The 26,832-nt window shown below is 52.1% G+C and overlaps 8 protein-coding genes and 1 pseudogene across 9 annotated transcripts; 3 read left to right on the top strand and 6 right to left on the bottom strand.

Moving 5' to 3' along the window:
• Window positions 1–405: 405 nt before the first annotated feature.
• Window positions 406–915, bottom strand: BDP81DRAFT_449458 (uncharacterized protein; the record flags this gene model as incomplete). Its single annotated transcript, XM_060592408.1, has 3 exons — window positions 406–573; window positions 627–653; window positions 715–915. 3 exons carry the CDS (start codon window positions 913–915, stop codon window positions 406–408), a joined length of 396 nt encoding a protein of 131 aa, XP_060446044.1.
• Window positions 916–1,594: 679 nt separating this feature from the next.
• Window positions 1,595–2,183, top strand: BDP81DRAFT_394100 (uncharacterized protein; the record flags this gene model as incomplete). The annotated part of the gene is made up of 2 exons (XM_060587904.1): window positions 1,595–2,015; window positions 2,116–2,183. The coding sequence occupies 2 exons, from the start codon at window positions 1,595–1,597 to the stop codon at window positions 2,181–2,183; spliced, it is 489 nt and encodes a 162-aa protein (XP_060446043.1).
• Window positions 2,184–5,638: 3,455 nt separating this feature from the next.
• BDP81DRAFT_449457 (uncharacterized protein) lies at window positions 5,639–6,224 on the bottom strand (the record flags this gene model as incomplete). The annotated part of the gene is made up of 2 exons (XM_060592407.1): window positions 5,639–5,802; window positions 5,864–6,224. The coding sequence occupies 2 exons, from the start codon at window positions 6,222–6,224 to the stop codon at window positions 5,639–5,641; spliced, it is 525 nt and encodes a 174-aa protein (XP_060446042.1).
• An 824-nt stretch (window positions 6,225–7,048) lies between these two features.
• On the bottom strand, window positions 7,049–7,126 carry BDP81DRAFT_t163 (annotated as a pseudogene). The gene has a single exon. The product of its transcript is annotated as a tRNA-OTHER (tRNA).
• Window positions 7,127–16,200: 9,074 nt separating this feature from the next.
• On the top strand, window positions 16,201–18,130 carry BDP81DRAFT_374054 (acyl-CoA dehydrogenase/oxidase). The gene is made up of 4 exons (XM_060586688.1): window positions 16,201–16,361; window positions 16,422–16,481; window positions 16,534–17,505; window positions 17,554–18,130. The coding sequence occupies exons 1-4, from the start codon at window positions 16,235–16,237 to the stop codon at window positions 18,090–18,092; spliced, it is 1,698 nt and encodes a 565-aa protein (XP_060446041.1). The 5' UTR covers window positions 16,201–16,234; the 3' UTR covers window positions 18,093–18,130.
• Window positions 18,131–18,884: 754 nt separating this feature from the next.
• On the bottom strand, window positions 18,885–19,925 carry BDP81DRAFT_427476 (uncharacterized protein). Its single transcript, XM_060590355.1, has one exon. The coding sequence runs from the start codon at window positions 19,548–19,550 to the stop codon at window positions 19,002–19,004; it is 549 nt and encodes a 182-aa protein (XP_060446040.1). The 5' UTR covers window positions 19,551–19,925; the 3' UTR covers window positions 18,885–19,001.
• Window positions 19,926–20,433: 508 nt separating this feature from the next.
• Window positions 20,434–22,222, bottom strand: BDP81DRAFT_427474 (uncharacterized protein). The gene is made up of 2 exons (XM_060590354.1): window positions 21,757–22,222; window positions 20,434–21,685 (listed from the first exon to the last, which is right to left on the bottom strand). The coding sequence occupies exons 1-2, from the start codon at window positions 22,136–22,138 to the stop codon at window positions 20,919–20,921; spliced, it is 1,149 nt and encodes a 382-aa protein (XP_060446039.1). The 5' UTR covers window positions 22,139–22,222; the 3' UTR covers window positions 20,434–20,918.
• Window positions 22,223–22,961: 739 nt separating this feature from the next.
• BDP81DRAFT_223896 (uncharacterized protein) lies at window positions 22,962–24,762 on the bottom strand. The gene has a single exon (XM_060582828.1). It carries the CDS (start codon window positions 24,635–24,637, stop codon window positions 23,072–23,074), a length of 1,566 nt encoding a protein of 521 aa, XP_060446038.1. The 5' UTR covers window positions 24,638–24,762; the 3' UTR covers window positions 22,962–23,071.
• A 117-nt stretch (window positions 24,763–24,879) lies between these two features.
• BDP81DRAFT_394093 (cytochrome P450) lies at window positions 24,880–26,644 on the top strand (the record flags this gene model as incomplete). Its single annotated transcript, XM_060587903.1, has 6 exons — window positions 24,880–25,078; window positions 25,133–25,329; window positions 25,394–25,740; window positions 25,855–25,980; window positions 26,043–26,526; window positions 26,597–26,644. The coding sequence occupies 6 exons, from the start codon at window positions 24,880–24,882 to the stop codon at window positions 26,642–26,644; spliced, it is 1,401 nt and encodes a 466-aa protein (XP_060446037.1).
• Between the last annotated feature and the right edge of the window lie 188 nt (window positions 26,645–26,832).

Below are 26,832 nucleotides of genomic sequence, written 5' to 3'. Positions count from 1 at the left end.
ATATAGGAAAATGGATACTAGAACAAGTCACTCATCTCGCTTTCAAAACAACTAAATGCAATCTGCCCAACAGCGGTTTTGATGGGATGTTGGAGTGGGGCGGGGTGATCAGTCTTGGTGGCTCCTTTCAAAGCTCGGTCGGCATAAGGAGATGATGTAACGCAGACCGATCGAAAGAGGATATAGAGGGAAAGACCCCAATCAGACGTAAGCTGAGGCGCAAGCGCACTTTTCACTTCAATTAGACACATATTTTGGGATGGAACCAGAGCGTTTCTTATGATTTACGTTCGAACGTGATAGTACAAGACTATTGGGAGGTTCACCCTTTCGATCAGACTCCGTAAGACAGAATCCTACTTTGACCAATATTCACAGAATCATGATACCAAACAGATGTATGCTTTAGGCACTATAGCCTCGCCCCTCAGCATGATTGCTCTTGTAGGGAGCATGGGCAACCACAATATCTCCAGTGCTACGATCAATATCGTACCATCCATTGAGAGCTTGTTGTTGACAGTTCTTCCACCACTGAGGTCCGTTTAGTCCGTTAGGGCCCACGGAAACGCACTGCATAATCGTTAGTCGTTCGGATATTTCATATACATGCAGTCCAATCTTACCCTGCCCGATCCCATGTCGTAGTTAGCCTGCGCAGGTTAGTAACGGTATATATACGGACACGCGGTTCGGTTTTCTACTAATACTTACTTCAGACGCATAGTTATTCTTACAGGTTTGCTCGGTGAGCTGCCAGTCATATTTGAGGCCACGGTTCTGGTCCACATATTTCCCATTAACTGTGACATCGGCGACGTAGCAGTCAGTGGCGATCCAGTAGTTATCATCGATGGCTTGCACGCAAGGAACAGCGGCGAGCAGCGCAAAGCAGAGTGACTTGGGAACAAGCATTTTGAAAGCGCTGGTTTTTTATGTATGTAATTGAAAGAAGATGGTGCGTTGATTTGGTGGGCTTGGCTTGTGAGTCTACAGAGAAGATAACTGACAGTTGGGACTCGAGGTTCAGGGTACTTATATGTGCCTCTTTGGAGTCTCTGCCAAACCATCCTGATCACCAGACCTTTTGCTGGCTTATTATAATAAGTTCAGGAAAGAAAGTTTCGTATATTGACGCTTGACCGACGGTAATTATCGACGGAAATTACCGACCGTCTTGAGTTCGCCAACAATGTCTAACTCGATAATAGGCTTAAGTTTGCGGGCGCACTAGATATTGCGGATAATATGACACAGATTATCACGGTCAGGCAAACTGACTGTCATCTCAATTGCGATTCATTACTCTAGCTTATTGCCGTATTTTATAGGTCAAGAACTCGGCGGGACGACGAAGTGTAAGTGGGGCACACCAACTCGCCCAAGCAGCAATACAAGCGGTTTCTACCTACATTAAGCGTCGATATAATAAGTATATCAGAGGCCCCGACTTAAAGGTCCGTTATATCCTTCCTATTCCTTCGTCTTTCATCCACATCTTACCTCACATAACCATTACGCTTCTCAAGACACTATGATACTCATTCGCTCCCTTTTATGGTTCCCGGTATATATGGTGTTACTGGTTCACAGTATGCCAATCGAGGAACTTTTCCGGCGTGGGCAATGCTTCAGCTCCGTTGGCCCGAGACCTGCTCCTGCAGGGCTTCCGGCAATTGAAATCAACATTACAGGCATCGTCAACCAAGTGCGGGATATCCAGGATCTACCGTGGACCGACGGACGCGGCGCACCCGGCCATCGGTGGCGCTGGCGAGCTGCTGGCACCTCTCAGGGACTTCCTATCCTACAAGTCCAGTTGTATGGTTACATTGGAGCTCACGTGGAGCTTCATGCCACGGCTCTTCGTGACGGTAACCGGCCTGCAATTCTGGTGACCCCTAACGGGAATATCAACGGTGGTGCTGCGCAGGGCTGGGGCGAGCCTCTCTGCCTCTCCTTGCTCACGAACTTTGACCGAAACGACATCACCTATGTGCTTCATATTGTACTTGGTAAGTCTTTTGCAGAGTTTCTATGTATGCCGTTCATATAATAACAGACTTAGGCAATATGTATCCGGATGTAAGGGTTTTGTGATAACTAGACGCCAAGCTGCCGCCGAGCTAGAAGATGTTGCCTTGCAACGCTACCCTTGGTCAAAGAAGAAGTCTTATGACTAGGTGTAACGAAAATTGATGAGTCGCCGACTTGTAGATCGTATCGATGGGTCATGGAGTGCTAATGGGCCCCCTTCTATTTGTACCTGCTGCATGCGTGGCTAGTGAGGCTTTGTCGTTATTATCGTGGTATTTGGCGTATTGGCGGGAGCGACTGTGTGGGCGATAGCTGTATTGTCGTAGGACCTTACTATTGAAACTGTATTAGGCTGGTATTTTACGAGCATGCGACGAAGTCGCAGCCTGTAGGGCATATATAGAGACTCTCTCCTAGTCGGCTGTGTTGGTAATTGTTATCGTTAGTAACGTGGATCTGGTTGACTGTATCGTTGACCGATCCCGTGAAATGCTGAGTGTTCATAGTTCGAGTGACTGTTGCCCGTCCGCCTTAAATGCTAGTGACTACAACGCCGTTTGCTGCTAAAGCAGCTCGAGTGCTGGTGGCTTCAATGACAGTTGCCTCTAGGGCACCCTGGATATTGACAGTATTCCTGACTGTTTGCAAGTCGTTCTGACTAGCGGTAACGGTGTTGCCTATTTTTGTCACTGCAGCGCGTGCTTGGCCAGCAGCTTTACCTTGGACTTGTTCTCGATCAATCCGATAGCAGATGCCTTCAAACACTAAAATTCATTTGCGCTTCGAGGGAAGTTAGTAGGCTTTGGTTCGAAATGTCCTATCTATTCAGGGTTGTATACGAGGATAGACCGGATGGGCAAGATTGGATTCCTTCCTATAGTATTTCGATTGTAGGCGTGTAACTGGTGCATCTCGGCTTCTGGGTGGTCGATCTTCGTTTCTCCTACAACGTCGGTAAGGGGAGCCGCTGTCCGTATAGCTAGTAAGGTTAAGATGTAAGATAGTCTGATTGATCGGTGTAGCATATTTGTTCTCAAGGTATCTTGATATTCAAGATTTACGTAACTTCACGTTGAATTTGCGACCAGAGGCGATAGCGGCTGCGATCGGCTGACAATCATCCTTTTGAAGTGTCGCTAGGAACAGTCAGTATCTCTCTGACCCCGCTTTCGGCAATAAGGTCATCCAGTTCGAAATACCTTCCAAATGATGGATAGTCTTGAGTCTTGGCGCGATTAACAAGCGACCCTTCGTCGTCGTGGCTTCTCGATAACTTCTCGGCAAGTACTAGTTTGCCGCCTTCGAACAGCAGCATCGGAGATATGATTGGCTGTTGCGCATAATGTCGTGCAATCTCCCGAGGACGACGTCAACCAGATGGTCGTGCAACATGGGCAGTGTCTGCACATACAAAATCAACCATTCGAAGGCGCTTCGGATGTCGCTACACTTACCTAAGGTCACGTGCCTTGACGAGAAGGGACAAAAGTAGGCGGGCCCAGAAGCGTCAGCTTCGGTCGATGTACCTGGGGCTTGGTAGCACTCGGCGCTGCCCTACCCACACGATGTTCCCCGTTACGCACTGGAAGGGGTCTCCTCTTGGGGCCGCCACCCCTCGGGCCAGGACCTGAGGGCAGTGGGGTGTGGACTGGTGCCTCTTCTAACCGCCGGCCGGCAGCCGTACCCGTTCCCCGTGGAGGCCGTGGAGATGCATCCTGACAGAACCTGGGATTCTCTCGCTTAGGTGAAACTCACCGCATACAGTCATTACTCAGTTCATCGCATAGTCGGGCCAGGATTACCCTACAAGGAATAGATGCCACTCGTTTATATAGACTTACCGCAGGCCCAGAAGATCACTCCAAGCACTATCTCGGGTGCTGATGGACAGCACTTTCGCCAAGACCATGAAATACCCACTATGTATCCACTATTACCCCGCATTTAAAGGGGTACTTGACGATACGTCAATCATCCCTATGCTCTTTTGCCTATTGTCAGGCCCATCCCAGTACACTCGTTACAACGATTGTCACACTATGCCTATGAAACAATATGGTCTTACACAAGCATGACTAAGTTTGCCAAGGATATGCCAGTATAAAGAGTCTTCCACTCACTATATAGATAGTCGGGATATTCCCATAGCCACTCATTCTTCATACTCATCAATACATCCCATTGACCCCCTACCTGATAATCGCTGCCCAACACCTATTATTATCACTATTATTACCATTTTGATTGATACTGTGATGTCTTCTGGTGAATCTGATACCTCTATTGCATCTAATGTTTCTATTACTTCTATACGCAGCTGTATAGTAGTTGAGGTCCACCCAGAAGACCTTACAGCTGCCTGTAATACAGACTGTACGCCCGAGCGCTGTGACGCAGCTACAGTCCAGCCCCACGAACCTCCGGCAACTCAGCATGGTCCTCTGGGCTCCTTCCGACCCTTCAACGTGCCGGCCCGGGCCCAAGAGATACGGGGGCTGCCGGCAAGCCCGCTTGAACTGTTCCTCCAATACGTTCCGCAGAGCCTCGTAGAGCAGTGAGCCCAGTGGACGAATACAGCACCGTTGTCTAGGGAGGGCCCTAGGGCTAGACGGGCTACAGACAAAAGGAATACCTCTATTCCATGGGAACAGCATAGGAAGGGATCAAGAAAGGTATCTTAATCTTGTACCTATTGTGGTAATAGGAAGGCTTTAAAGGGGATATCTGGGAATGCCATCGCTCTGCAACGACGGCAGACAACTCGAAAGGGCTGCTTAGATTGTAATGTACCGTTATGTATTAGCAAAGATTGCTGGTACCTCTGGCATTCCCAAAATTTATAGGAAATAGAGGTACTGCAGCCCTATTGGTTAACTTAATAGATTTGCAAGCCCTTATTGGCTCTACCCCGCCCTTGGCGAAAGTGCTGTCCATCAGCACCCGATGGGATAACCATACTAATCCCCATTCATTATGCCACTGCTGACCATATTGAAGATTTCTTACGATGGATGTAATTAGCTATCGAGGAAATGGGAAATAAGTCAGCACGTCAGATGCACTGAGCCAATGGCATGGCGGAATTCCGACGTCGACGAACGGCAATCTACTGACTGGGGAACGGTAGATAAGCCGCCTGTTGGAAAACCTTCCGTAAGAAGGATATTACGATTCTAGACGTAGCTGGCGTGAGATCCGTAAATGGGCGACCCTGTGTCTCAAGTGATGACGGAGGCATACACATTTGCGAAACGCCGGTAATGTTTCTTCTATATATATGGCCACTTCAGCTAAGGAGGGAAAAGGAAAGGAAAGGAAAAAACGTGGTTCTATCGGGATTCGAATTCAGATCCTCTGTGCTATCAGAGGGCTGCTTCAGCTCTTAAGTTGCGAGATCTTGCGATGTGAAGCACGGTCCCTGATGTAGTTATATCAAAAGGCTCGAGTTAAGGAGCACGCTGTAAGTTGTCACTGATACTGCAAGACAACACTTGAAGGCAATTTGTCGTGAAACTGAAGCAATAGGGACGATAAGTACAATATATCAGGCGATTTTTATATGGAATGTTCAGCTAGACCTTGCTACACAAGACCAGATAGCCTACTTTCTTCCGCAGAAGCTCCCCCGCTTAGGCCGCTTGGTCAGGCTTGCTCCGTCGTCGCTGTCGTCGAGCACCTCTATCTCTCCGGACCGCTTCGAGCCACTAGGTGGGGCTTCATGAAGACCGTTGACTACAATCAGATCATCATCACCAATAGTGGTGCCTAAAGTCCATGACGTTAGCGGTCTCAGCCTAGACTATGAGGAGATCAAGCCGTCACTCACTTGACTTGGACGGGGTAGCTGGCCTCTTCGTGTCAGCCGTCTTTTGGTCAAGGGGGTCAAAGATGAACCTCCCCCTGCCACGGCTGGGGGTCTCTGGCTTGTATAGTGTGGCGAGCAGATTGTGGGTTCCCTGGTGCTGCGTTGGCTCACCAGCAGCCCAGTCAATCTTCAGAATCTCTACGAGAGGCACAAACTCGACAGGGTTATAGGGGCAGCTTTCCGAAAAGATAGCGCTCTTATTACACAAGCCATAGAAGTAACTAGTGACGTAGGCCTTTTTCCCGTGCTTTCGAAACGGCGTTGTGTCGGCGCGGTAGTCTTCACACTTCTTTTCCATGTGTGGCTTGCATTTGGGAAGCATGGCGTATACGTAGTTGGCATGCCATCCTGTCTTCGGGGTACGAGCGGCCTCTGTGACAGTAAACTTCGACCAGACCCTGAAGACAGCTGACGAATTCCTGGTTATATCGTCTAGACCGATAAAAGGATTGTCGGCAAGGGGGAACTTCTGGGCGTCGACGAACCCGTTGAAGGTCACAAACGGCGGCGTGATCGGAAATCGAGGGGGCAGGTCGACATAGGTACGGTCAGAAATAGTAAGGAGTAGCCTAAGAGCAGTCGCTCCATCACTGGGGACCGGAAAACCTACGGCGTAAGGGCGTCATCTTGAATCCATGCCAGGCGCTCATAGCCTACTTTATCTTCGCTAGACAGACCACAGGGTATATAGCTGAAGTGGAATTCGCAGACAATGCTAAACCACTGATCCTCTTAGTCGTCGGTGGTCAATGAGCCCCCTAAGTGGAAGCGACAGAGGTCCAGAGATAGGGCGTCGTCGTGGAGGGTGACGAGGACACCAGGGAACGTATCGATCAACTATTGCGGTGTGTGAATCGGAATTTGGATTTGGGCCGTCCAGTTTCGATAGCGGAAGACTTGGGAGTCTCTGTTGAGAAGTTCAACAGCAGCGCACATACCCATTCAAATCAATCAAACAAATAAGTCAAACAAACAGTCAAATATAGGAATTTCAGCGAGTCAAACAATCAAATATCGTGAGGCCCTATATTTGATATATTTGATCAAATATGAGGTCGCCCGGAAAAAGGAATATCCGGGGCCGGGCCAATCAAAAATCGACGCTGCTAATCACGCCCCACAGAAGCTCGTCATTGGCATCATGAATACCCATAGCGGGATTCCAACCCACGACTCCTCACTTACGATTGTAAGTTCGGTATTATACCACTTAACTATATGGATTGCTAGTATTTGTTACGTTAACAAGAAATGCCTGAGTAGTATAGAGCGCTGGATTTGGCATCCTACAATGTCCAGGAATCAAAAAAACCTCCGCTAGTCAACTGGTGCCCCCTTTTCTCAACATCAACAAAACCAATGAAGTTACGCACTACCACTTCCAACCCTTTGCGACCACCACAATTATCGTCAAAATCAATTAAATTATATATCAATCGATTCGCCATATCGTAATTAATTGATTGGCAATGAGTCGCACGGTCTTTGGCGCGCCGCAGCCACTTCGGATTACCTCGCAGCTACAGGCCCCAACCGACGCCAGTCTCGCATCATCGACCGACCTCGACACTCGCGACAACCTCCTCGCCCTTCCAAAAGCCTTCTGGAAAGGGAGGACTTTCTTTAACGACGATTTGATATCACAGAAGGGCGCAAGGCCAAGGAAGTCGTGGATCCGCTTAGAGGGGGTCTTCGCTCGAGAGATCTACGATGGAAACATTCGAGGCGAAGTCTTCTGGTTTTGTCGTCGCTACGACCAAATAGGCATTATTACCTACTTCAAAGCGATAGCTACGAGCTCAGCAACGACTCACTTAAGGTCAAAACACCGAGTAATGGATCCAAGCTCCAGCGAGTCACCACATCCATCAGAATCAACTTCCCTCTCGCCTAATTTTTCTTGGCATCTACTGTTAGTGTAATAAGTGGGCTACCACCAAAATCCTTAACAGCTGAAAACCCTTCATCTCTCCTCCGGCGCCCTCCCGCGATGGCCTCGCAGCCTCCGGCGGGCTCTGGACCGTTGCCGACCTCCTCGGCCGGCCTTGATCGAGGCTCTGGACCCTCTTCAGAGCCGCCCCCATCCTCAAGGGCTAAACGCCGCCGCGAAACCGAGGCCCAGCCACTCCGGCCCAGCCTCGTGGGAAGCCAGCCCGACGCCCCAACAACAACCCCCTTAACGGCTAAGGGGCCCTCGACTATGACTGGGACAGCTACTGGAGCTGTCCTTACAGCTCTTAATGAAGAGGCTAAGCACTACGAAGCCCGAAAGGACGTCTTTATGGCTATTGCTCAGTCTGTGGACAACGTGATCTCTTGCTTTGAGGGGCCTAGGAAGCAGATTGCAAAAGAAGCTACAACCTATGTAATCCAAGCCTTGAAGAGGATTATGGGTAACGAGACTACGGCTCCGGCCCCGAGCCGGAAATGGACTGACGTAGCAGCCTCGGCTTCGACTACAGCCGTGGCCGTAGCCCCGACCCGTACCCGAATCCCCACCCGGCCCGAAGTCCAGACACAGAGTCTGACGGAGACCCGGGCCCAGGCTCTATCCCAACCGAAGGAGGACCTCCGGGTCTTTACCCGTATCCCGGAAGAGGGCCTAGCGGCTGCTAGGAAGCACGCCCCCTTCGCCCTACGCCGGACAGTCTGCCAGGCCCTTAGGCTCCAGCTGGCAGATATCCCACACATCTACCATATTGCAACTGGCTACTCACTGAGACCCCTGAATAAGCAGGTCCAGCAAGCCCTCCTTGCAAACAAACAGAAACTAGCAGAGTGTCTCGGAGCCTATAAGGTTGAGACCCCTACTAAGTGGTTTACCTACGTCGTCCCACGTTGCCCTGCTAAGATGTGGACTCTTGATGGCGACGCCCTTGACCCAGCTACTCTGGTAGAAGATGAGGTCCTTGCCCAAACAGGACGTAAGCCTACCCGGGCCCAGCAGTCCCGGCTAGGTGTAAACCCTATTATAAACGAAGTCTCCTGGGTCATCTCCTTCGCTGTGGAAGTACCACCCTTCAGACTGTTTAACCAAAGCAGCAGGTCTCAGCTTATCCAAAAGAAGAAGACCCTAATCAGACATGATCCTGGATGCCAGGGATATCATTCGAACCGATACTGTCACCGACAGCCACTCTGTAGCAACTGTAGCAGGCCCTCGGGATCCCACGAGACTGGGCCCTGCATAGCTAGACCGAAGTGCGCCAACTGCTCCGGCCCCTTCCAAGCTAACCATAAGGACTGTCCAGCAAGGCCCCTAGTGGTTAACGGCTCCCCTACCCTCCCAGACCGGAAGGAACTCTCCCGGATCCGTAAGGCTGGTCAGAAGGCCTATGAGGCCCTCTATCAGAGCAGCCAGGCTGGCACCCAAGCCAGCAACACCCAGCAACCTAGCAACAGCCTAACGAGCCATCAGCCCGGCTCAAAGCGCCCACGCGCCCCTACCCCTACCCAGGACTCAATTGTTGTAGCGGACGTTAGTGATGCGGCTAGCTGTAGCAGCATGGATGAAGATGAGAATGGGGCTGAAGCAGAAGGGCTGCAAGCCCCTGACGACCCAGTCCTACCCCCCTACCCAGCCAACCTACCCTAGCTACCTCAAGCAGCAGGGCTCAGCGGGTGGCGCAGAAGCCTGATTACAACGTTATTAATGCCTACACCCACCTCGACCTCGACTCAGAGCAGTAGGCTCAGGCCAGCCTCCCCACGGGCACTACGAGTCGCCCAGTGTAACGTGGGGAAGAGAAGCCCAGCTCATACAGCTCTCCTAGAGCTCTGCTGGGCGGATCAGATCGATATAATACTGATCTAGGAGCCCTGGATAGGCTATAGAGATAAGATGCAAATCAACACACACCCAGGCTATAACTCTTATATCCCAGTTGACTTCTGGAACAACAGAGATACAAGACCTAGGGTTATGACCTATATACGCAAGAGTCTAAGACTACAAATACGGCAACAAAGGCCTACCCAAACGAGAGATATCTTATGGGTTAAGGCTGGCAACTTCACTATTATCAACGTATATAGGCCGCCAGGTGAGCCGACAAACCACACGACTACTGCTCTCCTAGGATACTATCCGCCAGAAAGAGCCCTTATAGCAGGGGACTTTAACGCCCGCCACCCTACCTGGGAACCAGGCTCCCCTAGCCGGGATCGGGGGGACGATATTGCAGAGTGGGCTGAAGACTACGATCTTTCGTTTATTGGGGAGGTTGGGGTCCCTACCCATACTCATAGGCATACCCTCGACCTAACATTCTCAAATATCCCCTTTGCTGAGGCTTATATTAGCCCACACCTGCACCCAGGGGCTGACCACCAAGCTATCACAACAACTATCCCTATAGGCAAGGCCCAGGAACAGAAACGCCAGACTGGCCACCTCTCAGTCCCAGAGTCAGCCCTACCCCGACTTATCGACCTAGTAAGAGCTGGATCCTCAGCCTTACCTACCCTAGGGGAAGTACCTAGTCCAGCAGAGCTGGACACTCTAGCTACCCAACTAGTCAGCCTCTTCTATACAGCTATTCAAGCTGTAGGTAAGAGACGGACAAATCAGGGTAGGGGAGCCCCCTGGTGGACAGAAGAGTGTGCAGAAGCCCACCGAGCTGCTATCGAGGCTAGGCGCCAGCAGGCCCAGGAACCTGGGCTAGTTATACCTCCCCCCATCCTAGAGGAGCAAAAGATCTTCTTAACAACTGTTAGAAGGGCAAAACGCGCTTACTGGACTACTAAGATCGAAGGGGCTAAGACAGACCAAGACCTATATAAGATAGTAGGCTGGCGGAAGGCTGGCTTAGCTGTTAAAGGCCCGCCTCTTATAGTGGAAGGTCAGACAATCGACAACAGCTACGATAAAGCCCAGGCCCTACGAAAGGCCTTACTAGAGAGATTTAACGCTACAGACGACTTACCTGGAGACCCTTTCGCTATCCCAGTAGTTGCACGGCGTCTAATGCCCTGGCAGGATGTGGTCAGCATGGAAGAAGTACGCCAGGCTACTCTAACAAAGACTACAACCCCTGGGATTGACGGGAGTACTACAAATTTACTACAGCAGACCTGGGAATCAGTAGCTAGGCCTATACAGCAGCTCTTCCAGGCCTGTATTCAAGTAGGCCACTTCCCCAGACCGTTCCGCAAAGCAGAAGTTGTCATGATCCAGAAGCCAGGGAAAACAGACTTCTCGAAGACTGGGTCTTGGCGACCGATATCCCTTTTATCCTGCTTGGGTAAAGGCCTGAGCGGCTAATAGCAAAAAGGATGGTCTACCTTACTATCCTAGAAGGGGTTGCTAGCCCGCAGCAGGTTGGAGCACTACCAGGGAGGGCTGCAGTCGACCTAACAGCCTGTCTGACCCACGAGATCGAGAAGGCTCTAGACTTAGGGCTCACTGCAACTCTTGTAACAATGGACGTTAAAGGGGCTTTTGACTCTGTCCTAAGAAACCGACTTGTTATCAGGCTACGAAAGCAGGGCTGGCCTAAGCATCTGATTAGGCTGATCTTCACCTTTACCTCTAGCCGAGCAGCCCGGGTCAGGCTAGAGGATACAACTACAGAGGATTTCCCTCTATCCTGTGGGCTACCACAAGGCTCCCCACTATCTCCTATTCTCTTTCTATTATATATAGCTGATATCCTAGCCGACGATCAGAAGCTACGGTTCGGCTATGCGGATGATATAGGTTTAGTAACTACTAGCCCATCGCTAAAAGAAAATGCTATAGCTCTAGGCCAAGAGATCACTCATATACTTAACTGGGGCACTGATAACAAGGTTGCTTTTGACCCAGCTAAGTGTGAGGCAGTCCACTTCAGCAGGAAACATAACCAGACAAAAGACCTACCAGATATACAAGCGAGGGGCCTAACTATCAAGGCCTCAGCTAGGCTTGTACGATGGCTAGGAGTCTGGTTTGACAAGACTCACCTTCCGTCACCATGTCGAAACTAAGGTGGCAGCAGCAAGGAAGGTAGCCCAGTTCCTTCGGCACCTAACAAATACCAAAGGGGGGCTCCCAGCAGCCGCAGTACGAAAAGCGGTTATTGCCTGTGTCCTTCCAACAGCCTTGTATGGAGTTGAGACCTGGTATGCGGGCCTAACCAAACCAGCCCTAAACAGCGGCACCAACACTAGCAGTAGTACTGCTTTACAGATAGCTACAGTTGGTACAGGACAGAAGGGCCTGGCCGGTAGAGTTAGCAAAGTTATTACAGCAGCAGCAAGGGCTATCCTGCCTGTCTGGAGAACCACACCGACCAGCACCCTCATCCGAGACGCTGGCCTTCCTACAGCAGAGGTAGCCCTCGAAGCAGCGCGACTACGCTTCGCTATACGCCTGCAGAAGGTTGACCAACAGCATCCCTTGGTCCCAAGGCTGCTGCAGCCAGGGCGGCAACAGACCAGGCTCCAAAGAACAGCTTGCCTATTACCTAAGTGTCCAAGGCCAGCACTCCTACAGCCGCAATATCTCCCAGGGTCTTATGACCTTATAGTTACACAGACGAAGGATGTAGCAGCTAGGATCTTCCAGGCCTGGCTCAAGACTGTGCCAGGTCAGCATACAGTCGTATACTCAGACGGCTCCAAAGCTCCTGACGGAGCTACAGGGTACGGCTCTGTTATCTACCGCAACAATAAACGTATAGCCCAGGGCTGCGGCCGTCTCGGCTTAGCAGAAGTGTTTGATGGTGAGGCGGAGGGGGCGAGGGCTGGGCTCCGACGGGCCCTTCAGACCTCCCAAGGCCAGCCTATACACATCTGCATCGACAATACCAGCGTTATTCAGGGGATTCGCGGTAAGGTCCCAGACTCCTCACAAGCGGCCTTCCTTGAGATCCAGGAGGTAGCTAGGATACACGATATACAAACCCATTGGTCTCCTGGGCACCAAGGTATTAAAGGAAACGAAGAAGCAGACAGCCTAGCTAAGGAGGGAACAACTCTACCAGTCCTTAGGGGCCAACTAGCTACTCTATCAGGTATCAAGTGGCTTGCTAAAGAGCGGCCAAGACGCCAATATAGACGATGGTGGAAACAAGAGGCAACTCCCCGCTATACCCAACTAGGGCTCAAGGCTACCCTTGCTTGCCCTCCTGAACTTGGCCTCCCTAGGGCTGCCCTTCATCACCTCCTCGCGGCACGGTCAGGCCACGGGGACTTTAAACAATATCACCAACGCTTTAACCACACAGAGGCACTACTCACCTGCTCCTGTGGGTGGATTAAGGAGGCAGACCATCTAGTCTACTGCCGAAAGGCCCTACTGAGGAGGCAACAGTGGCCCACCCTCTACCCCTACAGCCGCCAGGAGCCCGTAGGACCTATAGGGTCCCTCGATCGCTACTTCAAGGGGCTAATCACTGACTCTGAAGGCTTCCAGGCCTTCCTCTGCGTGACAGACTTCTTCCAGAAGATCTGCCCGCGGCACTAGGAGATAGGTCATAACCTATCCTCCAAACGACAGACTACCTCTAATAAGAAACCAGATGGTTATAACGGAACTAGGGCACCAGTGGGAACTAGGGATGAATAGAACACATAGTAGCTCACGAGCAAGATTTGGAGGACGTCAGGAGACGGCGTGTACTATATAGTATATAGCTAGAGCCTGCGACCCTTCACGCCACATACCCTTCGGGAGGTCTGCCGCAAGGGCGGCTGCGCCCTTGCCGCCATGGCGTTAAATAGAACAACAACAACAACAACAACGACTGCGAGACGGTTTGTTGTGGGTTAGAGGGCGTTTGCGACTGCCAAGGTGGTGGTGTTGAATGGTTGGCCACAGGAGGTGTAGGCGTCCGTAAACGTACATCAAGCTTTTCAATAACATGCTCTGGGTTCCATGGTGAAATTCCAGCGCCTTGAAAAGCAGCCCTAATGTTTTCTTTATTAAAAACTTTGTTGTGGGCCTGGTAGAAGGCAATAAAGAACTCCGACTTGGTGATGTGGTTTATGGAGGCTTTGATGAATAGGTTGATTTCATCACCATATGCGCGTTTTAAAGGCGAATAAAGGGCAATATCCAATGGCTGTAGTAGATGCGATGAATGTGCAGGCATACTGGCCGTTATAATATTGTTCTGCTTGCAGTAATCGTCGAATTCGGCCGATAAATGGCTCTCATGGCCGTCGACAATGAGCATCCGGTAGACGCCCTTCGTTTGGTTCTTAGTATGTTTGTCGAAGTGTTTAATCCAGTCAAGACCCGTCTGATTATCCGTCCATCCATTATTAGTAGGTTTGATAACCCAGTCGCTAGGAAAACCTGATTCCGTGGTCCAACTAGCAAGGTGATATGCGCCTTTGACAATCACGAACGGATGGATGCACCACCCGCCCGAATTGATACATTCAATGACTGTAGCCCATTCACGGTTGCCAGGCTGGACAGACTTTACTTTGCCGCGTCGATCAGCGCGTGTTACTACTATTGACGCGGTGATCATGCCCATCATAAAGCCAGTTTCGTCGAAATTATATAGGTCCCCCTCTTGGATGCCATACTTAGCCATCATATTGCGTAACAGCGCAAACCACTTTGATATAACCTCAGGATCTTCTTGAAGAGCCCTTTGATAATCGTATGGACGATTAAACTTGGTTTTCAGAGCAGGCTGCGAGTCCACAAACCGCCTGGCCCATCGCTTGCCAACAGGCTTGCCATTACGCGCTCGTAGCAGGAGATTGGCCATATCTTCCACACCAGCGAGACGCAAGGGAAACCCTCTTTGATCCTGCTCAATAACATATTGGAGAAGCGCTTTCTCTTCGATCGCATCAAGTTTATGTCGTCGGGGTTGGGCACGTTCGCGTCGGGGTCGATCGTTCATTCTATGGCGTACGGAACTTTCGGGGACACCGTAAGTCTTCGCAGCACGCAACATACTTAGTTTTCGGCCGGCGGCGCGGGCTGATCGGATAGTCTCGATGGCTAGAAGTATCTTGTCTTCTTGTGTGTAAATTGGCATAATGGTTGTGGAGTTATTACGCGTCAAAGGTTGGAGTGGTTAATGCAAACCGCATTTGGGAAAAAGTTCGTCGCTGACTGATATTCGTCGCTGACTGATGAACCACGTTACCTAACTTATAACTAGTTATTCTAGATAATTATTAACGTATATCGTAAGGTATACGGTCTCGCAAGTAACAAGTCCTTCATCATACCCAACTCTTTCTCCTTCTATATTCTATAGGGTATAAAGTTCTTCGTTCTATACCCATAGAAGGTCTAACCTATTCACTATCTTTAGTAATACGCTGCACGATGGCGGAGATCCCATCCTCGGTTGTGCCAGCTCCTCAGAATAGCGTCATGCGTTCCACTACTGTGACTCCATCGTAGGGAGTGCATCGACTGCTACTGTCATCAGCAAATTGGTCGTATTTTCACGCAACGGATCATCCATACCTGACAGCTAGGTACATGAAGCCTGCCGCCGCTACACTCTCCCGTCAGAAGTGCCACGTAATGAGACTGTATCGTCAGAGGCCTGCAACAGTGAGGAACCGGCTTAATCGGAAGTAATGCGGCTCTCCCCTTCCTGATCGAACAATGGCGGCATCATTCGCTGTATGTTCGCGGCTATCCTGAGGATTTCTAACTGCAAGGCGAGCTGCTGCTCGGGACCCATACGACCTCGAATAGTATACTCTGTGACGGCTCGCAGCTGATCCGCGGCCAGCTGTCGAAGTCTGTGACAGTATTCGACGGATCTTGTGATGCTCATGGTTAGCGTTGTAGGCTGGGGTAGTGGGGCAAACAAGCCGCAATAAAGGTATACGAGAAGAATGGAAAGGATGTGTGCACCACGGTTTACGCTTATCTCTCATGGCTTTCAGACCAGTTCTGGAATATGTATGTGATATATATCGTTCGGCAGAGGTGAGCTGCGACTATGGGTGAATCAAGACAAAACAGAAACAGGATCCTGAGGTCACTTTTCAACCGTGCTTGGACACAAAGCCGATAGTGGCTCTGCGCCCAGTATAGCCGCTGCTTCGAATCGGATGTGGAGAAGTAAGCTGGCAGACTGAAATTGACTTCGCGAACGAATATGATGAGGAGCCTCTTGTGACGTGTACCCTTCTCGCTCGAACAACGAGACTACGTTAATCGAAGGGGGCCGTACAGCGGCTGACTGGTACAAAAGGCGGGTTCATTTATCGAGACACAAAACCCCCCGACATCACCGCTGCCAACCTCAGAGTCAAACTGTCTTTCCAGGTTTCCCTTAGCACGTATCCTTGCTATTGGGCTAACCCCCATCTTCGTTACGCCTTCTCCTACAACGTCACTCGGCTTTCAGCTCCTTCGCCATGAAGTTCGACACGTCGCTTTTGGTCGACGAAGTCTGGAATGCGAGAAGGGACAGCCGCCACGAGCCATCGGTCGCGAACATCCCGCTGCACTATGAACGAGCCAAGTCTCTTTGCCTGAGCCGAGGTGCGCGTCGCCAATACGTACATCATCGAAACGGAGTCCGCCATGCTAACATCAGCTTAGGCCTCACAGCCGATGACATTGATAAGCTGACCCCAAGGTTTTGGGACTTCCACTTCGATCGTACGTTCTCTTCCATGCCTGCCGTACATCATGCTCAACCACTATCTGCCAGTCATTTCTTCTCGGGACATGACAGCCTTCGTCATCGCAACGATTCATCTCAACTTATGTGTCGGAACGATTGCAAGGTTCTCACGCGAGCGGCCTGACCTCACGGCCACCCTCGAGGAACTCCTCACTTTCAAGGCTTGTGGAGAATTCATGTTGACAGAGGTCGGCCATGGCCTCGACGCCCGCAACTTGGAGACGACTGCGACGATGGAAGCCGACGGGTCTTTTACCCTGAACACGCCGAATGCAGGCGCCGCCAAAGCAATGCCGCCATCCTCGCCGCTAGCCGGCATGGCCCGCGTTGCTGTTGTTTTCGCCCGGCTCATCGTGGGCGGCGACGACCGAGGGGTGAAGCCCTTTGTCGTGCAAATCAACGACGCGAGAGGCATGTGTGACGGCGTTGTGTCGCGTGTGCTCCCTGTGCGGACCGGCACCAAGCCGCTGGACCACTCCATCACGACGTTTTACAACGTGCGGCTTCAGCCCGAAGCGCTTCTGGGATCGGCGTCGCGAGCTGACGACGAGCGAGAGGGGTTTCTTGCCCACATCTGGAGGGTGTCCGTCGGCACGCTCTCTCTCTCTATTATGGGGGTGTCTGCCATCCGAGTTGCGGGCTGTATCGCCGCCCGGTACAGCCGGCGTCGTCTGGTCGGAGATAGGGACAAACAGCCCATCATGCAGTTCAGCACACAGCAGAGACCGATCCTGGAAGCACTGGCGCACGGAGAAGTCCTGCATGCATACGCCAAGTGGAGCGTTGGCGAGTTTATGAACCAAAACCATAACGCAGACGTCCGCAGAGGGATCGCTACCGTCTTCAAAGTCTTGGTTGTGCGATCGTCTCGTCTACTTCACGAGCTGACGGAGCGATGTGGCTGGCAGGGCCTATTCGGGCACAACCAGATAACCGAACTCGCATCAACCTTTCAAGGGAACTCCGTGGCCGAGGGCGACACTCTCGTCATAAGCATCCGTAGGTTCCTCATACACGAGCTTAGATCTGGGTCCTGACACCTCATAGGTCTTGCTTCTGAACTCCTCATGAACAGATATGGTCTTCCACGACCGACCGATCCGACAGGATTTCTTGCCATGTATGAAGCCGGGATGCTCGAAGAGGTTGCGAGAGACAAAAACCTCGCACTTGGCGACTCCGGTCGCTTGAGGGGCACGACCTATAATAACAGCGTTCTACCTCGATGTAGAGCGATGGTGGAGGCCATTGGACAGCGCATGGCCTACGAGGCAGCTCAGGCGCAAGGCATCATCGCGCCGGAGGTGCTCGATGTGTTTGAAAAATCTTGCATTCAGAAGGATCCATCCTGGTTTGTCGAACACGGCTACGGCACTCGATCTGCGTTGCGGGACAACGAGAACAGGGCATACTCCAACTTGTTGCCTCTCTTATCCACGCTGGTGGAAAGGGCCAATGCTAAAGAGTACATCACGGTGCCTTTGGTTGAAGAGGGAGCCATGGAGGACTTCATCAAGGCCTTGCCGGCTTTTGGGGCTCGTACGGACAACATGGTAGCAGACCAGGCTCCAAAGTCCAGGCTTTGATGTAGAAACAATCCATTCATAATAGCTCTATCACTTGCATCTTTATTCCCGCCAGATTCCAAGGTTGCACATCGCGGCAGAAATGAGCGCGAGGGCAGGAGGTTTGATATGGTTAGTCTTGATGGTATGAGCATAGCGTCGTTTCTGCTTGCAGAACCGTGACATGTATGCATTTGTTGACCTTGATGTAAGGCGAGCCCTCGATTAACAAGAATGACAATAGATGCCAACACATCATTCGCCTATATAAACCACTATTTGTGAGCTTTCCACTAGTCGTAGGTCGCTGGATGACTGCATTCTGGAAAGCAGCAGTATCCATATCTTTCTTTCAAGGGTTCACCCCCAAGTCGAATGGGTCTCTTGCCGCAGGGGTTCGTGCATGACAAGAGCTTACATTGGCTTGCTGCCATCAAGAGGTGAGTCTATCCGTAGTCTTGCCGAATAGCGCTTTTTGGATTACCTGGCCATGGTTAACATAATAAGCAGCCATCATATCTGCCACGTGATGTAGTAGAGAGTGAGGACTACATGGTGAAAGGAAGTTCTATTCTTGCTGACGCTATCTCTTTTTATGAGGTGCGCTTGAGTCTATGGCAAACACTTAGAAGCGTTATTGTCAGTAAAACGGCATTGAAAATGAAAACGAAAATCACAAATTCCTTTTTTGCTCACTGGTAGCGTTTGCAGTGCTCCTGTGCATCATGAGGCTCCGTGACGGACGTGTTGATGGCATAGACTTCACTCGTAGTGCGAGCTGAAAGATATCAGCGAGAAAACCATGCGTGGAGACGTACGTATTCGGGGTTTCCTATCTACTTAGGTTATTTGGGAAGGGGGAAAAGCCCGAATGCAACATGAGATCGATGGCGCTGATCAAATACTAGTAGATAAACACTCGTCTACATTCTAGTCCTTCGGACCTGGGGCTTGAAATGCAGACTGGCTGTACGGTCCCTTCTCCATTCCTACGAGCCCTTTCTTGGCTACGTATTCCCTGGCGTCGGTCGGGAAGCGCTGTAGCAGGTTCTGGAACTGCCGTTGCTGGTTCTCCGACATGGGGAAGCGGTCGTCTCCCGCTTTGTAAGTCTTAGCTAGAGCGATGATAAGGTCCTCCTCTTTCTCTGAGGGAAAAGCCTCCATGGCGTGCCGCCATTTGCTCTCCAGACGAGGCACGAGGTATCCAAATATGTGGGCGATGCAGCCGTTTCCTTCGTACGGGTTTTGGTCGATGTCCAGGGTAGCCATGGTCAGCTTGCCGTACTTTTCCGCCTTGGGGAAGTCAAACCGGGTGATAGATGCATCGAAGATACGCCGCTCATCGAATAGCCCACCATACGACGCAGTAAGCTCGATGTTGTCTTTGTTGTGTTTGCTTGAAATGTCGATGGTGATCGCATAGGGCAGGGCTATGTCAGCCCTCAAGGCGGGGTTGAAGTCGAGTCTGCAATTCCGCATTTCGCCTATCGGCGGCAGGTAGTCGAGTAGCTCGTTCCAGAGCCACCACAGAAGCGGTGCCGAAGTCGAGCATTAGGCACGGTAGTCGAAGCAATGTCTTGTCCGCGAAAAGCGCCTTTTTGATAGAAGAAGTCGTGAGCGTTTTTGCCATCTTGAATCCAAATCGCCCAACGAGCTGTGACATGTCATCGGCAGCCTGTTGGATTTCGCGCAATAAGACCGTGGGCTCCGGTGCCGACGGTCTCACAGCAAGATCAGACAATGTACTGTTGTGGGTGAGGCTGGGGGTGTAGATGCTGGTACCGTCTGTGAGCGTAGCCGTCGAGGCGGTACTGGTACCGCCACCCTGATGAGATACCTTGCCATTGCCAGAGAGAAAGGGAGGAAGATGAGACATTGTATACTTTGATCTCGCAAGCAAAATGTGCTCGAATTGAGCAGAGACTTGGCGATAGATAATACAAACAAGAGTGTGCAAAAGACTGCAGGCTGCCGACACCTATTTATATAGTTTCCAGACATGGTCTGTACATGAGGGCGCTGCGAAGCCTAGCTCGCAGAGCACTCTCCGAACTTGAGCAATACAAGGCAGGACCCCAGTCCGTTTGGCAGTGGATTCGGTCCCCTGGTCAAGGCGGAGGAATCTCAGCGTAGAGACCCTGCACACCCTCACAAACGCCAGCACACAGCGCCTTGTCATTCGGTGGCTCATGATACTCTGCCAGTCCACCTTTGCAAGCTTATGCAGATAGGCTTGTCAGCCAAGTCTCACAGCCTCTGAGGCGCATTCAGCTGGTCAAGCCGTGAGGCAGACTGTTGGTGTTAGGCTTAGCGGTGAATTTCACTCTCCGAGTATCTGCCATCGCTCCCTCACTCCGTCACGCGACTCCATCCTGCCACATTAATTCTCTACTTCCTCCCCCTTGAGCAAATCATATCTGCTTGCTCTTTGGCTCCAACAGCAATCTTCAAAACATTCTGCGCACAATGTCGCAACTGCCCGATTTGACTGTCGGATACATCTGTACGGATGCAAACGCGCTTGCCTGCTGCATCATCTCGCCGGCGAGGTCAGGTGCAAAGCATCTTGATACGGCACCGTCGAACTAGCCTGCCAGCTCGCGAAGTCGGCCAGGTCCAAACAAAAAGGCTTGAAGATATACATATTAATGTCTAAGCGGGATTCGAGCGAACCTCCGGATCGCCAGGAGAATGCCCTGCAGGCCGTTGCAACATGTATGCTTTTGGTGTATTGAGACAAAATTTCAGGACTCCGGGCCGGGATATGGGGAGGAATCCGTATTTATTACTTAGACTGCCGCAGTTTCCTCTCCATACACACCGAAAGCCTCGTGCAATCAAGCCGTCCTACTCCGGAAAGCGGATGGCTACCTTGGTTTCCTTCCTTCCATTAAAGCGTTCGTAGTACTCTGGCGCGTCCTCGATGCCAATGACTGCGCTGATCACAAAGCTTGGGTGGGCTTTGCCGCTATTGATGAGGTCGATCAACTGCGGAGCGTACTGCTTCGGATCAACGGCCCCTGTTCGGAAACTCAGGCCCTTGGCGAAGAAGGACGAGACGGGGAAAGGAATCGTGGGCGAGATGTCGCTGCCGTACGGTGCGCCAGGCAAATCGTCCTGCGAACTATACACGCCCAGTTGGCCCAGGCCTCCTTTGAAATGCGCCACCTCAATCATCTGTTGTGTGATAATGCTCTCGTCCATCTCAAGGCTCGAGTTCAACGCCTCCATGCCGACACAGTCTACAGTGCGCATGACCCCGTCCGGCTCGCGAGCCAGAATCTGGGCGACGGGGTCTTCGTCAGCAAAGTTGATCGGGATGGCGCCGATGGAAGCGGCGAGATCGAGGCGGTCCTTGACATGGTCGACGACGTAGACCTTGGACGCTCCACGCAAAATGGCCGAGTAGGCAGAAAGCAACCCAACGGGACCCGCCCCGAAAACGGCGACGGAATCGCCGGGTTCGAATCCGGTGTAGTCGATGCCGGCCCATCCCGTAGCGAAGATGTCCGAAACGGTCAGGTAGTCGCGCTCGATCGTCGAATTGGCGGTTTCGTGAGTCAATGGGATGGGGATCAGGTTGGCTTCAGCGAAAGGGACCCTCGCGTATTCAGCTGCGCATCTTCTTGTCAGCAATCCTCTCTTTGGCATGCCCAGGATGCATATGGAGCAGGCATATTCGTACCTTGCAGACCGCCTAGACCCATCTCACTATTCCCGAAGCCGAAGTATTCCTTCGACCTCGGCTCCATCTCCAGATGATCCTCAGACACGGTGTCGGGAATGATGACATAGTCCCCAACGGCGAAGGAGGACACGGCGTCGCCAATCTCCGAGATGTAGCCGACGGCCTCGTGGCCCATTGTCCATGGCACCGCACCGCCCATGTAGCCGCGATAGATGTGCAAGTCGGATCCGCATACGGCCGAGGTGGTCACCCGCACAACGACATCCGTCTCGTTCAGGATGGCTGGCTTGGCGACATCTTGTACCATCATTTCGAAAGGCGTGCCATGGTAAACAACTGCGCGCATGGTTGCGGCTGGCCAGGAGAGATTGAGTGACATTGTTAGGTGTCAAAGAGCGTCGATGCTCGAAATAGTTGTGTGTATGAGGCGACTATGCGATTCTATGGCGTGCGTGACGATGGTCTGATGCGATTCTTGGTTTTCATTAACAAGAGGTTTGAGACACGGCGAGAGCCATAGTTATACGGGCACATGTTGCCAAATGGCATGCGGGCTTTTCTCTACTAACACACTTGATTTGCTACGCTGGCACATGTTGTTGGAGCACTCGTAGCCTAGCCAGTTGGTGTAGCAAGTAGCTCGAGCAACAAATGTTGAAGAAGCAACAGGGCATGCGATATGCCTCGCACGCGTCGAGATAGACGCTCCGGCCGATCTGACCGTCTTCGCTTGTGGAGCTATGGCTGCCGTATTCCGATTTGCACGTCAGCATCCCAAATGTCACGCTCAAAGGCGATCTTTCTCCACTTTGTCGAGATGGGGGCAGATAATGGACTGGCCCAGAGCCCTCTCTGGCGTCAATCGGCAGCAAAAGACGACATGGGCCCTCCGTGGATACCACCAGGGATGATGACGACCCACACATACGGAGGTTCAAAAGCATATCTGGATTCACGGAGGCAACAACAGTGGAAACATTGGAGCAGCTTTTCGCCGTCTCCATAAGGTGTGAGGTTATAGACCAGCGCCACAAAGCGTCAGCCAGTTTGGTGCAAGTCAGATCTGCTGCTTTGCAGTGGCCGAAGAGATAGTCCGGTGTAAAGGCTACCGTGATGCAGATTCCTTGAGGAGGCCGCCAGGAAAAACCTCGTAGTAGCTTTCGACTCTGCGAACCCCGCGTGCCCCACTCTTCACCAGACCTTGTCATGAAAATACAGCGCATGTCGCAGTGTCACTTCCATCCGAAGAAGCATTATTAACTAGACCCACAGAGATTATATGACATTGATAGGCGCCGAGAATCACCCTCTGCTACGCATCTTGACTCAGTTGCACGTACTCGACTCCCGGAACCATGCCTTGCGTCTGGCAAACGCACGCGTCCATGTCCTCGTATGTCGCTTGAGAACCTCCCGTGCCGTACAGACCCGCCTCCGACTCTCGTCTTGCCTTCGCTCGGTCGGCGACAGGGCCCACAGAGCCCAGCAGCATTTTTTGGCCGAGGAGCGGGCCCGGGCCCCGCAGCAGTATCTGGCCCGCGTCCAGGTGGAGATGGTCGATGATGTCCATGCCGGCCTGCCCCAGCTCATCCAGTTCTTTCCACTGCTGTCCGCCCTTGCTATGCGCAGACCCGAGAGAGACGAGCTGCATCGTGTAGAGATCTTGACGCAGGGACTTTTCCGACTCTTTGACGCGTTTCGCCAGCGGGACGAATAGTGCCTTCCACTGCTTTTTGATGTTGATGAGCGTTACGTTAGGGACGTCGTCCGGCAAGAAGCTGACGGAGATGGTCGGCGTCGCTCCGTTGTCACTTGTCAGGCTCGCACGGGCGACTTGGGCTTGCAGTATGAACTGGGCCTGCAGCTTCGATATGCCAGCCGCATTCAACGTCGGCGGCTCGCCCATGATCTTTTCGTGCGTATCCATGAAGTCGTTCAGGGTCCAGCTCTTGGCAAAACGAGAGAGCGCCGCAACGATCTCTGGTTCTATTTGGTGTTTGACATCTACGTCGCCTACATCCCGACTACGTCGAACCTGGTCGATGACGGCGCTGATCCGATGCTCGGCAGTTGTGATCTCTTCGGGGCTCGGAGAACTCGCCGTCGGCGGTCTGTCGTCCCACAGACGGATCATTTCTGCCTTGGATCGCGCTGCTAGCATGCCCTGATAGAGTTGTTTCTCATCCGCCGCGTATGGGTCATCATCGGTATCAGACAAGTAATCCAGACACTTGACCAAAACCTGAAGCTTATGGATGTATGCGAGCTGCTGCAAGTGGCTCAGCAGCCTGATCTGGGCAAGCGTTTGCGACCTATCTAGCAAGCTGTTATTGATGACATGAACAACGAACATGAAGCTGCGGGACTTTGCGCCTCGCACAGTCCAAGGCCGGAGCAGGCGACACGCTTCGTTATGCTCATTATATGAGTATCGAGGCGGACGAGTTACGGTCAGTGGATAGTGCGTGGGCAGGGTCTGGTCTACGTCTGTTTGTAAGCTATTGAGAGGTCTCGATGGATTACAGCCCATTGTTACGGCGAGACGAACACGAGAGTTCCTACGTCGGCCTGATGGCAGACAGGCATTGGCGCGATGTCTTTTCATACTTGTACCGCTTTGCGCAAGATCCAGAAGTGGTGACATGGGCCGGTACATGGCTGCCGAGTTCAGCGTCCTAGGCCATTGACTTCGCTGCTCGATGTTCAGGCCGTATACGGATTCGAAAGAGTCCAAACCATCCCCGTGGCGCAAAGAGCCACATTTTGCAATGTTGCGTGTACTTCGTCGAACCCACATCAGTTGCACCACGAAGGGGGTCGATTTGGGCAACGACACCCAGAACTGCCCGTGATGGCATCTGCCACGACACCAAGACATACATCCATTCCACGAGACGTTTCATGGGCTCCACGTAGTATACGGCATACAGCCTTTTTCAAAGATCATTCAAGGTCTCCTCCCCAGACCGCCCTATCCGTAGACTTCCCGGTATCAGAGACGGAGTAACAACCACTGAGCTATCGTTCTTGCTCTTGCCATCCGTCAGCCAAAGACTTCTCGTCGACTGTCCGCTACCCACCAAGGGCTCACGCAGCCAGCGCAAGCAGCTGAACTCCGCCATGGGGAATGATACCGCCTTCGCGACCATCTTTATGTGGGGTCCGTTCTTGTATGCTGCCACGCTCATCCTTCTCCAGTATCTACGACTGCGGCACATCCCCGGCCCCCCCTCTGCCGGATTCTCCCCTTGGTGGCTTCTGCGTGCCGTGTATAGCGGTAGCATGCACCTCAAGTTCTACGAGGCCGGCCTCAAATATGGTGTTTACCACTGTTTTCAATGTCGCTCACGACGCTCGCTAACTCCTCTTACAGGATCTCTTGTTCGCGTCGGTCCAAACGACCTTGTGACGAGCGACCCGGACCTCATGAAGCGTACGCTCGGCGTGCGCACCAAGTACACGCGTTCAGACTGGTACAACGCGATGCGACTGGACCCGAGAAACGACAACGTGCTGTCCACCAGAGACGATGCAGTGCACACCAGACTCCGGTCTCAGATGGCCGGAGGGGTAGGTCATCTTCTCTCGTGTGCCACAGGTCGATTCGTATGGACTGCTGACGATCGCGACAAAGTATTCTGGCAAAGAAGTCGTCGAACTTGAAGCCAAGATCGACGAAAGCGTCCTTCGACTCATGTCAATGATCGATACGTATGCTTCTCAAGATAAAAGGTTCGACTTCGGCCTGAAGGTGCAGTACTTCACGCTCGACGTCATTTCAGATCTCGCATTCGGCAAGCCGTTCGGCGATCTGGCTTCCAATTCGGATGTTTATGACTATATTCACACGACGGAACAAAGCATGCCGAGCATCGTCGTCGCGGCCGTTCTGCCCTCTCTACTCCATGTGTTATCGTGGCCTCTGCTTCGGCGGCTGATGCCTCCGGAGAACGATGCCACCGGGTTCGGAAGGCTGATTCGGTACGTCTTGTTCGCGTCCCATCTCGGACTTGGTCTGCGCTTGGCCGCTGATTCGTCGACTTGTGCGGTCTTTGTTGCGTTCTCGCAAGTCCGGCACAGCTGACACATCGACAGGATGGCGAAGGAAATCGCCGGCGAGCGCTTCGGGCCAAGCAAGAAGACGAGGCAAGACATGCTTGGCTCTTTCGTAGCACACGGCCTGACGCAAAAAGAGGCGTCTTCGGAAATCCTCATGCAAATGTACGACTTGCCGAGATCTCTTCGGTCCTATACTCTGAGGCCACTACTAACCCTTCCGACAGACTCGCTGGATCGGACACGACGGCCACGGCGATCCGAGCTACGCTGCTTCACCTCATCACCAACCCACGAGTGCTCGCGACACTTCGTGCAGAGATCGAGCGCTTCCGGCCGTCTTGGCCTGTCGTAAAAGAAGCGGAGGCGCGACAGATGACTTACCTGCAGGCTGTCATCAAAGAAGGCTTGCGTATCTTCCCTCCGGTTGTCGGACAGATGTCGAAGGAAGTCCCCAAAGGCGGCGATACCTTTAAAGGCGTGTACTTCCCGGAGGGAACGCGCATCGGTTACGGAGCGTGGGGTATTTTCCGCCGAGGCGACGTTTGGGGACAGGATGCCAACGACTTCCGACCGCATCGATGGCTCACGGCGGATGCGGAGACCCTGCGATCGATGGAGGCGACGCTCGAGCTTGTGTTTGGCCACGGCAAATGGAAGTGTTTAGGACGGAATGTGGCGATGATGGAGTTGCAGAAGATATTTGTTGAGGTACGTTGCTGCGGCGTGTCCGGCGTGTGGTTCTGCTCTTGCGATGACGACGCACTGACACTTCTGTCAGGCCCATCCCAGTACACTCGTTACAACGATTGTCACACTATGCCTATGAAACAATATGGTCTTACACAAGCATGACTAAGTTTGCCAAGGATATGCCAGTATAAAGGGTCTTCCACTCACTATATAGATAGTCGGGATATTCCCATAGCCACTCGTTCTTCATACTCATCAATACATCCCATTGACCCCCTACCTGATAATCGCTGCCCAACAACCAGCAACACCAATGCATCGCAC

This window comes from Colletotrichum phormii (genome assembly GCF_030913505.1).
Source record: "Colletotrichum phormii strain CBS 102054 chromosome Unknown BDP81scaffold_9, whole genome shotgun sequence".
Classification (NCBI taxonomy): domain Eukaryota; kingdom Fungi; phylum Ascomycota; class Sordariomycetes; order Glomerellales; family Glomerellaceae; genus Colletotrichum; species Colletotrichum phormii.
This window is presented reverse-complemented; position numbering and strand designations above follow the sequence as displayed.

Bases quoted from the DNA above. Each gene is read 5' to 3' on its own strand.
- BDP81DRAFT_223896 (XM_060582828.1), bottom strand. From the start codon at position 24,637: ATGTCTTGGTGTCGTGGCAGATGCCATCACGGGCAGTTCTGGGTGTCG.
- BDP81DRAFT_374054 (XM_060586688.1), top strand. From the start codon at position 16,235: ATGAAGTTCGACACGTCGCTTTTGGTCGACGAAGTCTGGAATGCGAGA. The intron at 16,482-16,533 runs GTACGTTCTCTT...ACTATCTGCCAG, and splicing joins TTGGGACTTCCACTTCGATC to TCATTTCTTCTCGGGACATG. The intron at 17,506-17,553 runs GTAGGTTCCTCA...GACACCTCATAG, and splicing joins CACTCTCGTCATAAGCATCC to GTCTTGCTTCTGAACTCCTC.
- BDP81DRAFT_427476 (XM_060590355.1), bottom strand. From the start codon at position 19,550: ATGCGGAATTGCAGACTCGACTTCAACCCCGCCTTGAGGGCTGACATA.
- BDP81DRAFT_427474 (XM_060590354.1), bottom strand. From the start codon at position 22,138: ATGTCACTCAATCTCTCCTGGCCAGCCGCAACCATGCGCGCAGTTGTT. The intron at 21,686-21,756 runs GTACGAATATGC...GAAGATGCGCAG, and splicing joins GGGTCTAGGCGGTCTGCAAG to CTGAATACGCGAGGGTCCCT.